Genomic DNA, 15,957 nt, shown 5'->3' with positions numbered 1-15,957 from the left:
ATTTAAGACTTTTTGAGCGACTATCATAGACCATTAAAATAATTTTAAAATTTTATTAATATTTCGGAAGGGGCTACAGCCCCCTCAGCCCCTTCCTTGGCTACGCCACTGCTTTGGGATTAAGTACACTAAAAATAGAAACAAATAAAATATATAAAACCGTAATTAAAAAATTAAGATGGCTGTAACTTTGTAGTTTATATATAGAACTATGGTGTACGTAAATTACTCGATGTGCCTATCTGAAATTCACATCAATGACATAGACGAGATACTGCTTGTATTATATAGGTACCTACATAATATAATATTATACATGTTATATTAATAAATACATAAATATTATTAAATATTAATAGATATGGCGTGTGTAATATGTATATTTGTGTACCTACTTACTAATTAATTTAAAATAAAATATAGTCATAGGCTATGGCTCTTGTAGATATTTGCTAATCTATAATAATATTATATATAACAGGTAGGAGGTACCTATATAATATATTAAATAGGTAATAGCCAATAGGTATACATAAAATGTTTTTATTAATAGTTATAATTTACATATATATTTATATTTAAAGATATTATTGTATAGTAAGATATATATTTCACAGCACGAGTCAATAGTCAAAGTGATTAGCATAGAAACGGAAGAATTTTTTTGTTACACTGTTTTTTCTCGACTTGGCCAAGTGGGCGTCTATGATGGTCGTCTAAACTTACTAAGGGAATACGTATTACAATTATCTCAGTGCCCTGACGATTTAGTACGGGCAGCTCATCGACGGCGTAATATTTGGATCAATGACGCAATATACTTACCAGATGCCCAATTCATAACTATTGCTGCATCAGACGGTTCTATCCATTTTGTTGACACCGTTTGTCTAGTTCACGTGCCAACTTTTTGTATTACGGGTACGAGTTTATTGCAGTGAAACCTTGTAATATTTATTAATTTATAATTAACAATTCAATACAGGATTAAAAACAACGCCGACTTGTTTGGAATACTGTCCTGGTAGTTCTTCACTTTTATTTATTGGCGACGATAATGGCAGTATTACTCAAATGGAATTTCTCCAACCAAAACGATCGTTATTTAAACGAGATCCAACGAATAAAGTTGATACATATTTGTGGAAAGTTAGTAACTATAAATTAATAATAGTCGAGAGGATTAAAATAGTTAATACCTATAGGTATTTAACTATTCTAGGAGAGAAAATTTAAGTTTTATAGTAATTGCCAATTGGTATTTTATTTTATTATATAGTTATAGTACCTATAAAGGTAAGTCTAATAAAATTGTATTATTAAAAGTCTAAACAAAAATCATAAGAATAGGGCAGTTTTATTTAATCAGGAGGAAAAATGATCAAGACAAAAATGAATTAGGATTGTTTAATCACATAAACGAAATATATAATTATATAGGTAATCATTATGTTCGATATCATTAAGTACCTATTGGCTATTGTCAACAAATACAATATTTATAACTTCGTTATCATTTATTTAATAGTTAAGTATGCAAACTACTACATTTGTTTTCCCTGGCATAGCTTATGTAATATTAAACTACCTACTATAACTGAAGCTTGAAAGTAATAGGTACAGAACTGTACTTGATGTCTTGATATAACATTTACTAAAAATGTATATCTACCTATATAATATTTATAATTATACAAATAAATTGTGTATGGTTACCATTATCGCAACATATAACTTATAAGTATTAAAGTAGAAAAATATACCTATATAGGTATAGACTATAGACGCAGGGATGGAAAACGTTTTTAATTTTTACGATTTCGTTTTAGTTTATTGATTTAAAAAATATCGATTTTGTTTAACGTTTTTAAACGTTTTTGATTAATGTTTTTAAAAACGTTATTTTCTTATTGTTTCCAAATTACGTTTTTGATAATATTTTTTTTAATTTTTTTATTATAGTAACATGCAATATAGAAATGTATTTAAAAGTTAAAAATTAAAATTAATTATTCTTAATATTTAAATTTTAAATCAAAATTATAATTTATATAAAAATTAAAAATTAAAAATTTCTGATTTCAAATTAAAATGTTTTTAAATTTTTAAAAAGTGCATTATTGATAAATTTTTTTTTCCTGGTTTAAATATTATAATTTATAATACTATAATTATTTGTTTTCGTTTCGTTTTTGATTTCGTTATTAAATTTTTTTTGGTTTTGGGGATTTTTTGTAATCATTTTTCAGTTGTTTTTTGATTTTGTTTTATTAATTGTTTTCGTTTTTTGGTTTTTTTCGTTTAATAACGTTTTTTAAAAACGTTTTCCATCCCTGGGTATAGGTATATATATTTATATACCTAAATAATAAAAGTGCAATCTATTAAAATAACTGTAATTGTAAACTGAATGTACAAATTGAAGGAATTTATTATTATGTTTATGTTGCAACATATATTTTGGAAGTATTTCTATGTAGAAAAATATTGAATTTTGGAAGAGTAGCTTATAAGTTATTAGTATTTAAAGTTTAGATGAACGGAGTGCAGTGATACAGGGGTACCCCTACTGGTTCACCACACCACTCATAAATATTTTAAATATTTATAAATTACAACTAATATACTATACTTGTCGAAAATTTGATTTTTATATGCATCGAAATACTCCAAATAATAATCTGCTTCTGAATGTATAGAAAAATGTATGTTGATAAATAATAATTAATAATAAGACAAGTAAAAACTATATTTATTTTCAAAAATGTTATTTTGTAATAAGTTATGTTTTAATAAAAATATTTTCAAAAACGTTACCTAGTTTTTTTCTGAAATAATGAGTTTCTTACGTTAATTTGGATCACCCGATATATGCACCTATATACTGCAATATTAATTGATTAATTAATTTAAAATTGTATTATTTAATATAATTTTTATGTCTAATAGGATTTAGAGTATCAACAAGAATGGGTTAAAGTACACACATGTGGAATTTCAATTCATCCAGATAGTATTAAACATATTATTTATTGTCAATCTGATGAAGCTACAATAAGTTGTTGTCAAGACCACAGGCAATCTCTAGTCATCAAGCATATAAGAGATGAATGGAATCCATATGTATTTCATATTCGACATGTATATTGACTGTAGTTCCATATAAATTAGTGCATTTATGTTTGGAATTTTGGATTGTATAATGTGTATTGAAAATATTATAATAGGGTGTACGATGTTTTCATTACAATGCAACACTTAAACTATTAGTGACTGGATGTTCGCATAAAGTTTATATATGGAATCCAGTAGTAACAAAAATATATCTTGCTAAATTAGAAGGGCATAAAAATTCAGTTGTAGATGTTAGAATTTTTGAACATTTCAATCTTGTGATTAGCATTTCAAAGGACGAAGTAATACAATAAATATATGTATATTATATTTATGTATATTAAAAGTACATTTTTTATTTTGAAATAGGTACTCAAGGTATGGAGTTTAAATACCTATGTTTGTTTACAAACAATTCAATTTGATTTCCCAGTGTATAATGTACTCGGAAAATCTGTTGAATTTAGTGCTCGAACATTTTATCCAGGACCAATCATAAAACAACCACCAGAAGAACAGGCGTCACTAAAGTCCATTGATGCAAGTAATATAACTAGCGTACAAACAAGTGTTTATATGCCCAAGTTAGTAATTTTAAATACATCTATATAAATAATAAATACTCAATATTTTATAACAACCAAAATGTTTTTTTCAGGGAAAACTGGGAATCTGAAGTATTGTTAATTGTTTGCTCTAACTATTTATCAATATTAAAACAAAATTTAAAGGATTATTCCCAAAATCATTCTCCTCTCCCTCCGCCAATAGAAGACAAAAAACCAGCGCTTCCATCAGAATGGAGTTTCAGTGACACCGATCAGATTATCCCTGACGAAATTGATAGCACATTAATAGAATCACCGAAAGTAGATAATTATAAAATAAAAAAATTACTTATTAAATCAAGACCTCCGTTAGACCATGAAGCTTTTAACCTGGATACACATAAAAAACCGATAAATACTAAAATGAAGAAGCATGTAGATGAAATGGTAAAAAATGGAACACCTTATTTAGCAATGCACTTATGTCCAGTATATAAATTAGAACTGTCTAAGAACTTGGTGTTGAGCGATGCAACAAAATCAAGGTTCCCGTTTATGGAAAAAATGGATGAAATATTTTCTGATGGGATTGCATATGATGAAAAAGTTAAGTCACCCGTTAAGGAACACAATAAAAAAAACCCGATTAACATCAAAAATTTGATGGAAATTATAAATAAATTGGAACTAGACGAAGATGGTGATATTGAAAGAATTATAAACGAATTTATTTAATAATATCCATCCCTCACAATTATGTACAATACTATTTTTGTACTTATTTTTTATACATTGTTTTGAAATGTTAATAATTTATTTTTGATCCCCCAAAGTACCAACTAGATTCACTTTCCTATCAGAAAAGATACTGTTGAAGAAAATCTAAGCATTTTTACTGACCTGATAGGTGATGACAGACATAAAAAATTAAAAATTAAAAAAAAAGCACATATCATTGTAAAATCAATACATTCATCTTCATCGCTCTGCTCAGAATCTAAAATAAATAAGTAGGGAGCAGATATTTGAAATGTTCACCAAATGTTTATTTTATATTTATGATAAACTTTTCAAAAAAATTGTTTCTTTATAAGATATTCATAGACATTTTCCGTTTTTAAATTTTATAAGTTTTTATTCTAGAAATGTGGACAAACATTTTTTTCTCTGGTAAAATATCTTGAAGATGTAATACAAGGTTCCTCATAAGTTGTTATTGTATCCATTCAAAAATATTAAAGGTACATAGTCACATAGGCATATTTAATTTAAAAGTATTTGAAGTTCAAATTTAAACAAAATTCGTCAAAACACAACATTTACAAGATATTTGTGGTTAAAAATGTATGAAAAGTTCAATTTATTATCTCACGCTAAAATAATGAAATTCTAAAAACCAACACAATATTTGTCCAGTGTACGATAATAGCAAGGAGGTGGGGGCTAACTTCACATATATTTTTATGTGTCTACTATCTCTCTAAAAAAAGAAATAAAAATGTTTTACATCAACTGTATTATTAATAATTTATTAATAATACATAATATTAGTCTTAATTTATTTATTTTCGTATATCATATCACAGAATGTAATTTCAATAAATAATATCATATATTCAACGATCTTTAACAACTTTGTCTAATTCATCGCAAGATTTAGATTTATTGCCCCTGCAAAAAATATAAATAACAAATTAAAAAACATATTTGATTATGCTATAAAAACAGATAAATATTCTATGATTTACCTTTTTATGAGATCTCTTCGTCCAACTTCAATAACAATCTGGCCACATTTTACTTCTTTAAATAGCGCAATTGCTTGAGAATGTTTGAAACCATCCATACTTTTGCCATTTACACTGATAATTTCATCACCTGTTAAATTGAAATAATCATATAACATATCAACAAGACTAATTTAGTTTTGGCATACCCTCCTTTAAGAGCTGTGATTCTGCTGCTTGACCTGTAGGAAAAATCGTTTTAACGAAAATCCCCATGCATCCTTTCGGAGAGTCGATTCCACCAACGATACTGAAACCTAAAGACTTATATCCTGGTCCTTTATGAAATATTATCGTTTTTAAAGATATAGATAATGATCTAGGTCTTGGCAATCGAGGAAGCTGAGTATGTTTGGGTCGAGTTTGATCTAAATGCACAGAGAATTTACGCATTCCAGTCATCTTAGGTTTTTCCTCTAACTTGATTTCTGGCAAAGATGATTGTCTAGAATAAAGAGGCTCATGTACTTCTTCTGACTTTGCTGGGTATTTAGGAACAGTTGGGGGTTTTTGAATTAATAAAACTTGTTCTGTATTTGAGATTGGTTGACATTTAGATCTAGAAACAACAAATTCTACGCTATACTTCGATGAACGCATTATCGATTCCACATCTTGACGCCTTAAACCCTTTACTCTGGTACCATTGATTTTTATTATTTCATCTTGGATACATAATTTACCATCCCTGAAAAAATTGACACAGTACATTATTATTTTGAAAGTACAGTATTAGAGTATTTTATCTTACCTAGCTGCTGGACCTGTCAAAGCTGTAATAATTAATGTACGAGTTCTCGAAGAAGAGTCTCGACACTCTACATTAACTCCAACGTCTTCACCAAGGCGTTTGCTAAACCGTATGGTTTTCATCTCGATATGGCGATCGTTTGGACCTATGCAGCTACTTTTTTTCAATAAAAACCTTTGATAAAGACTCATATTTCGTTCCGGTTTTTTACATTCGTCACATATTAATGATGAGACCTCTACATTTGATCCAATTTGAAGTTCCTTAACATCACCTCTTCGTATACCCATACGAACATTTTTTCTAGAAAATTCATCATTATCAACTGAAGACTGTGATTTAATTGACCCTCTGGGTGAGTCTCCACCATTTCTAGTCGAATCACTCTCATAACCACTTTCATCTGCTTTTATTATCACACGATTCTTTTCGTCCATTTTATTTATCATAAACGTTTCACCAAAACTTGTATGTCTTCTCCTTCGGTTTTTAAGATAAGAATTTTGATTTGCACGATTTGTAGCTTGATTGAACACATTAAGAAGGTCTTCATAATTTAGAGTCTGAAGGTCATCAATACTCTTCGTTAAACCTAATACCTTTTTATTAGAAATAAGATATTCTAAAATGCACTGTTCTTCGAGAGGATTCTCATCAATGTTAACAGATAATGCCGTTCTTTTAATAGAAATAACTTTAGGAGGAATTATTTTTATTTTTGAAGGGTTTTCCATGGCGTATAGATCTTCAAGACCTTTTTGACATTTTTTCTTTAGCCAATCTTGATCTTTTTCTTCTAAAGTCCTTGGTTCTTCAATACTTCTAATACTTTCTATTCTTGATAAACGTTTATTTTGGTTATTATGTAATTTATCAATGTAATTTTGATGCAATTCAATATTTTGATTATTTTTATCTTTCGTAGATATAGGTGACCATTGTCTTCTACGATTAGGAGAAACTTGGAGTATTTCAGAAGAATCACTTCTTTTTAACTGATCCCATTTTCTTCCAACTTTTTTACCCCAGGTTGCTAAACCTAACATATAATAGTACACAATTAAATTTTATTATAAACAATAATTAGACAGATGTTTCGAAAAATTTACTTTTTTTGTGAGGTTTTGGTGAACCATTATCAGGTGTGGTACATCCTTTTGGAGTTGCATAGCCGGGCGATACATCTCTATGGTCCTGTTCAATAGGTGATAAACTAACAAGTTGAGGACTTGGATCAGAACAACGCCTTTTGAAAAGTCTCATGGTTTTGTATCAGCTGAAAATTATATTATAAAATATTAAATATATATTACGCATACATAAAAAACCCTAACATGATCATCTCGTGAACATTTCACAAATATAGGTACAGAGTAAAATACAATTATTATAGTACGAGTAAACTCGTAAAGAAATTAAGTTCGTTAACATTCGAGAAAATGAGATTTAAACCTGTTCTTTTTGATATTGCTGTATTGAATATTTCTAAGTTTATGACCAAGAGAAATCTCATAGGAAAATGTATAAAATTTCCGTGTGGTTTAAAATGGAATGCGCTGATTTAATAATTAATTGTATTAATACATTCTTCTACTTTCTATATCAAAGTTTAAACCAAAAGGTCCAATATTATTCTAGTCTATAGGTTAATAAGTACCAATCAATAATTTACAATAATAGTTTATACCTAAACATTATTATGATTTATGAATTAAGTACCTAAATTAATATTTTAAAACATCATTTTAGTGTTTTAGACTTAATAATAATATCTGTTAATATAATATTATAATATTATATTTTTTCATAGTATTTTCTTATACGAAAATTTGAAGTAGAAAATTCGAAATAGAACTCGTATTCTAATTTTGTTTTTATATCTATATATATATTCCTATAGTTTTATATTCATAAAAACGATTTGTAAGTTAGAATAAAATAAATTATAAGAAATATACGATTTACCGTTTTTACACAGTTCAAACTTTTAAAATGTAAGTACTTACAATATGTTCAATAAATTAAACGTTTAATGTGAATTTCAGTTGGTCTAGTCAATTAATCAAATTTTTATACAACATTTTTAGGTTATACTATGACTGTATGAGTACCTAGTACCTACCTATGATATATCCTTGTTTCATAAAACGAATTAATAAACTTTTACTACATTTACACTATATATTTTATTACAAAAAATAAAATATACATGATACAAGAGACCATTTTAAAGTAGGGCAGATGTATAATTATATTTCAAAATCTTTCTAATATTAAATTGACAATTGTCAATTATCTATTACGTAATTCCATCAATATGTATAATACAATATAGACAGGTATAAGCTATACATGGTATTTATAAGGTTAGATATATGTTCACAATATAATATCTAGTCATCGATTAAGTAACAGAATTGTATGCACTATATTAAAATATAATTTGTTAACATTAATACAATTTACATTTGAATTATATAAATATTCAGATATGTTTGAAAAAATATAATTAGATTGATTTAATTAAATCTTGAATGACCTAGTGTTGAATATTTTAAAATGCAATGCACGTCATAATAATAATAAATGTAAATTTTAAATAATATTTGTTATGTAGGTACGGGTTAGGTACCTAAATCGTAAGTCACAACACAAGCTTTAAAAAGGTTGAGCATAATTTACATTTGACTTCCAATTATTCACTTTGAATATCAGTCCATAAAACAAATAGTAACATGTTTACTACGTACCTATAGTATTTCTATATGTATGTATAGAACGTAGAAATTAAAAATATTTTTAATACAACGAAAGTAGGTACAAAATATGCATCTATAACTTATTGTAGTGTTGTACACTTGGACCTATATAATATAATATTTGTATTTATTTATCAAATATTGTTTTTAAATACCTACATGATATATTTTATACATATATATTATAAGAATTTAAATATCTAAAATGTTATAGGTACCTACCCAATATAATTTTATTCAAAAATTATTTTAAAGTGTTAATGTTTTAATAATTGAATGACAGTAAAAACTAATAAGTCTATAAAGTACCTAATAAAAAGATTTTTAGTTATTTATAAATGATAAACATGATGTAATAAATGTTGATAGACTCACGTTGTTTGATACCTTCTTCGATGTATTTACATAATATGTAGTTTATAACCACATTATAGGTAAATGTACAATGGCATATTGGTAAACGTTGTTTACACGCCAGTTTGAAAGTTTGCCAAATGTATATTTTTGTAAATAACTGTCTGCGCTGAATCATGTACATTTGTTCATGCATTTTTACACACAATTGGCACCATAGCAGGCACGTTAAGCTACAGTAACTCGGTCGGGACTAAACTTTTTGATTTCCACGGTAAAATCATTAGGAAATTATAACATAGGTACCTATATGGCATATATTTATTGTGTGCCTACACGCTCTGTATACTACTCATAATACTAATTTAACTATAACCCATTAAATGGAAATTATGTGATAGTACCTACAACATACGTATGACTATTATGACCCCGTGAGGAAAACGAATCCAAAATAATAAAAAAAAACTTGTATATACACTCGACAACATTAAAATCAATGACCTGACAACATTTTCATTCACATTAATATTATTATTACTATCATCGTCAATCGTAATTATTGTTGTTAATACAATCATTGTGTCTATTATGATGTTTATCGAGTGTTGAGAAAAACTACGGAGATCTATGATGAAACGACGAATCGTTATAAGTTTATAATGTATAAGTATTATTTGTAACACGAGTTAATGTGGTATGTCGTTGTACTTGACCGCCCACTGAAAAGAACTGGACGAAGTCGTTTTATATAATATACAAATCGATTCGTAGGTACCTACACCTTATGCACAGGTGACCGGATAGGGGGCGACAAAAAAAAAAATAATAATAATAATAAAACCTACAGGTTAGACAGCGCAAGCAAACAACTAACAAGCCATTTCGTTACTAATGTCAGTGGTACTTCCGTTAGGTTGAACATCTATTAGGCATACAGATATAAATGTAATATAATATAATATATTATGAAAATATACCTACATAGTAACTATAATAATATTATAGTCTGTTAGCCAGATATAAGAATAGCTAATATATTATAGTAGAATAGCTGATACTGATTAACATAGGTATTATAGGTATTAGGTACCTAGTAGATCTGTATAAATGTAATGTAATGTAATGTTTTATTTACCTATTTTAACCGTTTGTTTATAAATCAGGATAAGTTCTCGTAAAAATTCAAATATAGTATACCTACAAATAAAACTATGCCTACATAACATTGTGTTAAGCTATCAATTGTTTATTGTCAACCATTTTATTTTAAAGATCATTTATTCATATAGTATTATTTTAATGAAAATCCTAGTAGGTATCTATGTAATTATTAAATTATGTGTATATAATATATTAATATTCATACACAACAATAGGTAATATTATTGTATATTTATTTCGATATATTAAAACGAAACCATTTGCCCAACCCAATACAACTAAACTCGGTCAACTCTTACTTAATCGGCAAAAAAAATCGATTGCGGGATTATCTTTATTTATCATTGGCAATTCATTGCTATTATTACAATTAATTTATTATTTTAATAGATACATTAATAAAAAAACAGGTTAATTTCAAATTATTTTCAATTCTATTAATTTATACATTACTACCTATATTATATAAAAATATTTTACTTAGTATTATGAAAAACTGTAATTAGTTCTAAATAAAATGCGTTTTGAATAACGTTGAATGGACACGGCCGGTTAACTGCGTGTTCTTTGCTTGGGAACAAACACCGGGCACCACACCTATATATGCAGTTTTATAGGTACCTACTACAACAGTGCCGTTTGACCAGAACAAGTACTGTTATAAGAGGCAAACTTAGAAAACTACTACAACCGGTTTTTGTTATAATATCATTATAAAAAAGCTACATACGTGACCCGCGGGAGAAGCCCATTCAGCAGGAATAATTCCGCACACTTCAATATTTACATAATATTATAGGTACCTACGTAGTAAAATATAATATTTAAATCACATATAAACCAATCAAAATACACTAGAATAGTTAATTATCAGAAATCAGAAATCAAAATTGATTTGTTATGAGTTACGACTTAACGAGTTACGATTTTTGATTTCTGAATTTATCAACTTTAATACTGAACTGCGGCTAATCCTAATCACAAAGTTTACTTAAACCTTCGGCTTGCATTACTATAAAAAAGCATAACTATAGTTAGTCACCTGATATTTATACCGTCAGTCACCAATGGTCCCGACCCAGATGGCAAATACCCCCACTATTATTATTGTTCTAAATCATTAACATTATTTTTGATTTACTTTTAATTATTATATTAAAGTATACCTCGAAACACCATAATCAATTAGTATTAGATTAACTATTAAGTATTAATACAAATATCATCATGCTTATAATATATTTGATACATATAATGAAAAACAAAAATTAACATTTTAGAAGAGAATTGAAAAACTATAATATTTATTAACTATAAAAAAAGTAAAAACGCTTAAAAATACAATAAAATAACTTTCTAGGTGTAATTGATTGTAATACAAATAAAATATATTTATATCATTGCTTAATCTCTCCATATTTATGACCTTGGCATAAAAAGTTACACGGTTAGTCACGTGGGGTATAATATATTCCAACTATAGCCTATAGGATATAAAATACCTATCCTAAAAATTAAAATAAATAACGTCGGGTATACCTATATCTACACTCTGCTGTATTTTAAGTCTCGAGAGTATACCTCATCATTGAGTACCTACCTACCTGGTCACTGTTGTGGTCAGTAGATCATTGTTGTAATGGACGTTAATTTGGATTTAATGACAAATCAATACATAGTATGATCGACAGTTTACTGTCAGCCAACAAATGTTCTATTTTATTAAATATTTATATTATTATTGGTAATTGATTTTTCTAATGGTAATACGGTAGGCCCGGTAGGGTTAAACTAATTTTTGCCAAAACAAGTCGCATTTATAATATACCTATTGGTACTTGGTAGGTAATTATTATGTTTTAATATAATGTGTTATAATATTACTAAATGTATTAACTTTTAATTCAATATAACGATGTACTGTTGGGCCTAGACCATACAAAATAGTTTTTAGCATTTTTGTGATTTTGACGTATTTATTAAAAATGTGAATTTTAAAACGATTATTATTAAACGACTATGTATTTTTGATAGATTTCAATCGAGGTATGAACATATGAGGAGCTATGTATTACATTTTCAAGTTTTTACACTCAAAACAAAAATTGTTCATAAATATAGAACATACATACAACAAGAAAAAATTACCAGTAGAAAATTTAAAAATCTATAAATATCACAAAATGTAACAAAATATTTTAAAAATTATAAAATGTCTAATAAAATTCAGTGGTGGTTAAATGATTTTGTCAGGGGATCTTTTAACATCCACTATTTAATTATTAAAACTATTATAATTTATGGTTATCAGATCTTAAACATTGAAAAAAATGAGTAAGTGGGTAACGTTCCGCTGTACATTAGGTGTCTAGACTCTAGAGAGTCACTGTAATGAATGTGTTCAATTTGAATTCAATGCTATAAAATCATTTCATAAGAAAAACGATTCTAAGACAAGTAGGTAAATTTTAATACAATATTATTGTGTTAAAGAAATTTATCTTACTATTCGGCATAAGTAACTACAGTATAGTATACAGTAGGTTAAATAATTTTATGTCGTAAAAAATTGTATTTGAAAATTTAAATGAGCGAATATTTTGAACAGAGTATATTATTTAAAATATACTGTGTTTATATATTTATCAGATTTTTTGGTTCCAGAATTAACTACTTTAACTTACATTGATCCTTGTTTTAAATTTTCAATCCTTATTCCTTAGCTTTAAAATTGAATATTGAATACATATTTAACTACAAAATAATTTTAAATTTTCAATATGATTAATTTTGTCAAAATATGAACTTTAAATGCAAATAAATAAAAAACAAAAAAAAGCATAGATATGTATTTTCAATATTTATAAACTAATATTGTAACAATGTATGGGGAGTTTTGTAATACATTTTTAAGCTTTTTGACCGAACGAAGAAAATGTTATTTACATTTATAGAAAAAAACACCAAAAAAAATTATAAAATAAACATTTGGCGTAAATTTGAAGTATCCACAGTTATTCAATTTTGAATTTCAACAAAATATTATAAGAAAATAATTCCATAGAATACGAGGAGAATTTAAACTTCAAACGCTCATTAATATATCATTTATGGTTAAAAGTAGATAAACTTATGAGAAACCTTGTGTTAAATTTTCAAATATAAAATATAAAAAAGGACAATTTTTATGAATTTTCAACTCAAAATAATTTGCAACATTTTCGTGAATTTCACGTATTTTGTAAAAATTCTAACTTTTTTTTTCTTAATGAGAAATTCTAATAAAAAATTATTGTGGGTTTGCGGTCGATTTTTTTTTTGAATTTCCACTTACAAGAACTTATGAGGAACCTTGTATTACATTCCCAAGCTTTTTGACAGAGCAAAATATTTTTTATTGATATTAATTTTAAAAAAATAATTAAAATAAAAAATTCCAAATGTCTGTAAACAGATTAACATGAATCAAAATGTATGGCGTATAGAAAATACTGATATAAATATTCAGTGAAAAATTCACGAATCTGCGGTATTTTTTTTAGAGTTATACCACAAGCAAAAATCAATTTTGTTAAAAATTTCCGTTTTCCTTAATTTTTTTGTTTTGCCTGCATTTTTAAAAACAATTTTACTTATTTAAAATGTTTACGTCAAAAATTGAAAAATAATTTCGACTAGGTACTTATCGTGTATACACACACAACATTAAAAAAAAATTAAAAATACACATCATTGGATAATTAATACATTCATCGCTCCACTCAGGACCTTAAAAGGTAATGGTGTGGGTGATCTATCCCCCCTTATCCCTCCACCATTTAACCACCACTGAGTAAATGCTAATACCTATTTATTGAAAATGTCGAATCTCTAAAGTTAGGTATTTATTTTCAGTTATAATAAAAACTAATCAGATTTTTCCGTAAAATTTCTCGTTTTTTCCTAATTTTGTTTTGAAAAGCACCTAGCATTTTTATTTTTACCTCCAAAGTAGTAATCAGATCTAATTTTCTACCAGAAACTACGTTAAAAGTAGAAATTCAAAGCAATTTTACTATCCTTAAAGGTGATGTCAAACACAGAAAAAAAAATTAATAACATATGTTACCTATATGTACCAATAATATTATACAATATTATTATTTTTTTATGGGTATAAAAATTTAATATTTAAATTTCTTATAGGAATACCTACTGTAGCTATAATTTAAGTCATCTGTAAAGTAAAAACTATAATATGTCTAATATAGCCAATAAGTCACTACAAAATATTTTAGTTAATTAATATTAGTTTTAATATGTTATTTTTATTATAATACATTATACGCACATTAAAAATGTATAACTATATAATATTCTGCACACTTTTAATCAGATTATAAATAAACGAATCACCATGTTTACAAAGATTATATTACGACTTTAATAAATAACTAAAAAATATTATTTTAGTTGGCAACTAACGTAGTAACAAAACTATAGTCTATATTAATAACGTATTTAAAAATATTTGATTTTAAAAATTAGTGTGCTTATAATGTTCCTAATTTAGTATGATACTATGAAAAATTATGATTATGTATAAACAATATAGGTACCAAATATAATATTTCTTTTGATGTAAAACACCGATGTATTTACTCAATACATTTTTGTTATCTATTTATAATTTGAAAAATTTAAAATTTTGGCTGTTAAAAAGAATACTTGCTATATTTTATAGTAGTACATTCTTAGATTTTCACTTTTTCAACAGGAAACCAACATTTTTAGAAACTATTGATATAATTACTAATTAGAGTATACCTATTTAACACTAAACCAATCATTAACTACCTATACAAAAATAGTGGTTTGCCCTGCAGGGCAGTTATTCTACGATTTTTTGCTCAACAATTCTACTTTAAGCTAAACGGTTACTTCTGCTTGATAAGATTAGAGGTAGGTATAATACCTAACGCTTATATTAAATTAGAAATAATATGGTTTATAAACAGTGTAACTAAAAAGTAACAATTTAAAAATGTACCTAATATTGTTATAAGATTAAAATATTTTATGATTTATGACGTATACCTAAATACCTATTTAAAATGATGTATTCTTGAGAAGGCCAATAGAGTATTAAGTCTAACAAATTCATTGATTGTATTAAATAAGTATACCTAGTAACCCATAAACCATAACATTATTTTTTTTCCTCTAGTTATATTTATTTTTACCTAAGTAGCTAGGCATAAATAATATTATAGTGTATGATAGTTGTCAATTAACAATTTATTAAATTATTTAAATTAATATTACATCATCAACTATGACAGTTGTATACTATAATATTGCTATGTTTGATTGATTCATAAACATACCTATTAATACATTATATATATTACTATATGTCTTTATGACCACCTATATATTAGTGTAATATCTTGTTATAAATAATACCATTGGCATTTATGTGTTCAAACCAGGGAGTCAAA

At 26.4% G+C, this 15,957-nt stretch overlaps 2 protein-coding genes across 3 annotated transcripts in view; one reads left to right on the top strand and one right to left on the bottom strand.

Moving 5' to 3' along the window:
* The first annotated feature begins 1,534 nt into the window (after positions 1-1,534).
* LOC107884538 (WD repeat-containing protein 64-like) lies at positions 1,535-4,193 on the top strand. Its single transcript, XM_029486323.1, has 4 exons — positions 1,535-1,573; positions 2,950-3,141; positions 3,228-3,416; positions 3,484-4,193. Exons 1-4 carry the CDS (start codon positions 1,535-1,537, stop codon positions 3,724-3,726), a joined length of 663 nt encoding a protein of 220 aa, XP_029342183.1. The 3' UTR covers positions 3,727-4,193.
* Positions 4,194-5,205: 1,012 nt separating this feature from the next.
* LOC100160232 (PDZ domain-containing protein 2) overlaps positions 5,206-15,957 on the bottom strand; it is a 21,079-nt gene continuing 10,327 nt past the window's right edge. Inside the window, exons 1-6 of one of the 2 annotated variants that reach the window (XM_016806893.2) lie at positions 11,208-11,652; positions 7,310-7,476; positions 6,201-7,239; positions 5,599-6,137; positions 5,411-5,540; positions 5,206-5,333 (exon numbers count right to left, since the gene is read on the bottom strand). In XM_016806893.2, the coding sequence (XP_016662382.1) occupies positions 5,279-5,333; positions 5,411-5,540; positions 5,599-6,137; positions 6,201-7,239; positions 7,310-7,463 (1,917 nt within the window). In that variant the 5' untranslated portion in view covers positions 7,464-7,476; positions 11,208-11,652 and the 3' untranslated portion in view covers positions 5,206-5,278. Of the gene's footprint in view, positions 5,334-5,410; positions 5,541-5,598; positions 6,138-6,200; positions 7,240-7,309; positions 7,477-11,207; positions 11,653-15,957 lie in introns of those variants that run through there. The other variant, XM_008187840.3, reaches the window with a different exon arrangement.

This window comes from Acyrthosiphon pisum, chromosome A1, assembly GCF_005508785.2.
Source record: "Acyrthosiphon pisum isolate AL4f chromosome A1, pea_aphid_22Mar2018_4r6ur, whole genome shotgun sequence".
NCBI lineage: Eukaryota > Metazoa > Arthropoda > Insecta > Hemiptera > Aphididae > Acyrthosiphon > Acyrthosiphon pisum.
Note: the sequence above shows the minus strand (reverse complement) of the source record. Positions and strands in the feature narration are given on the sequence as shown.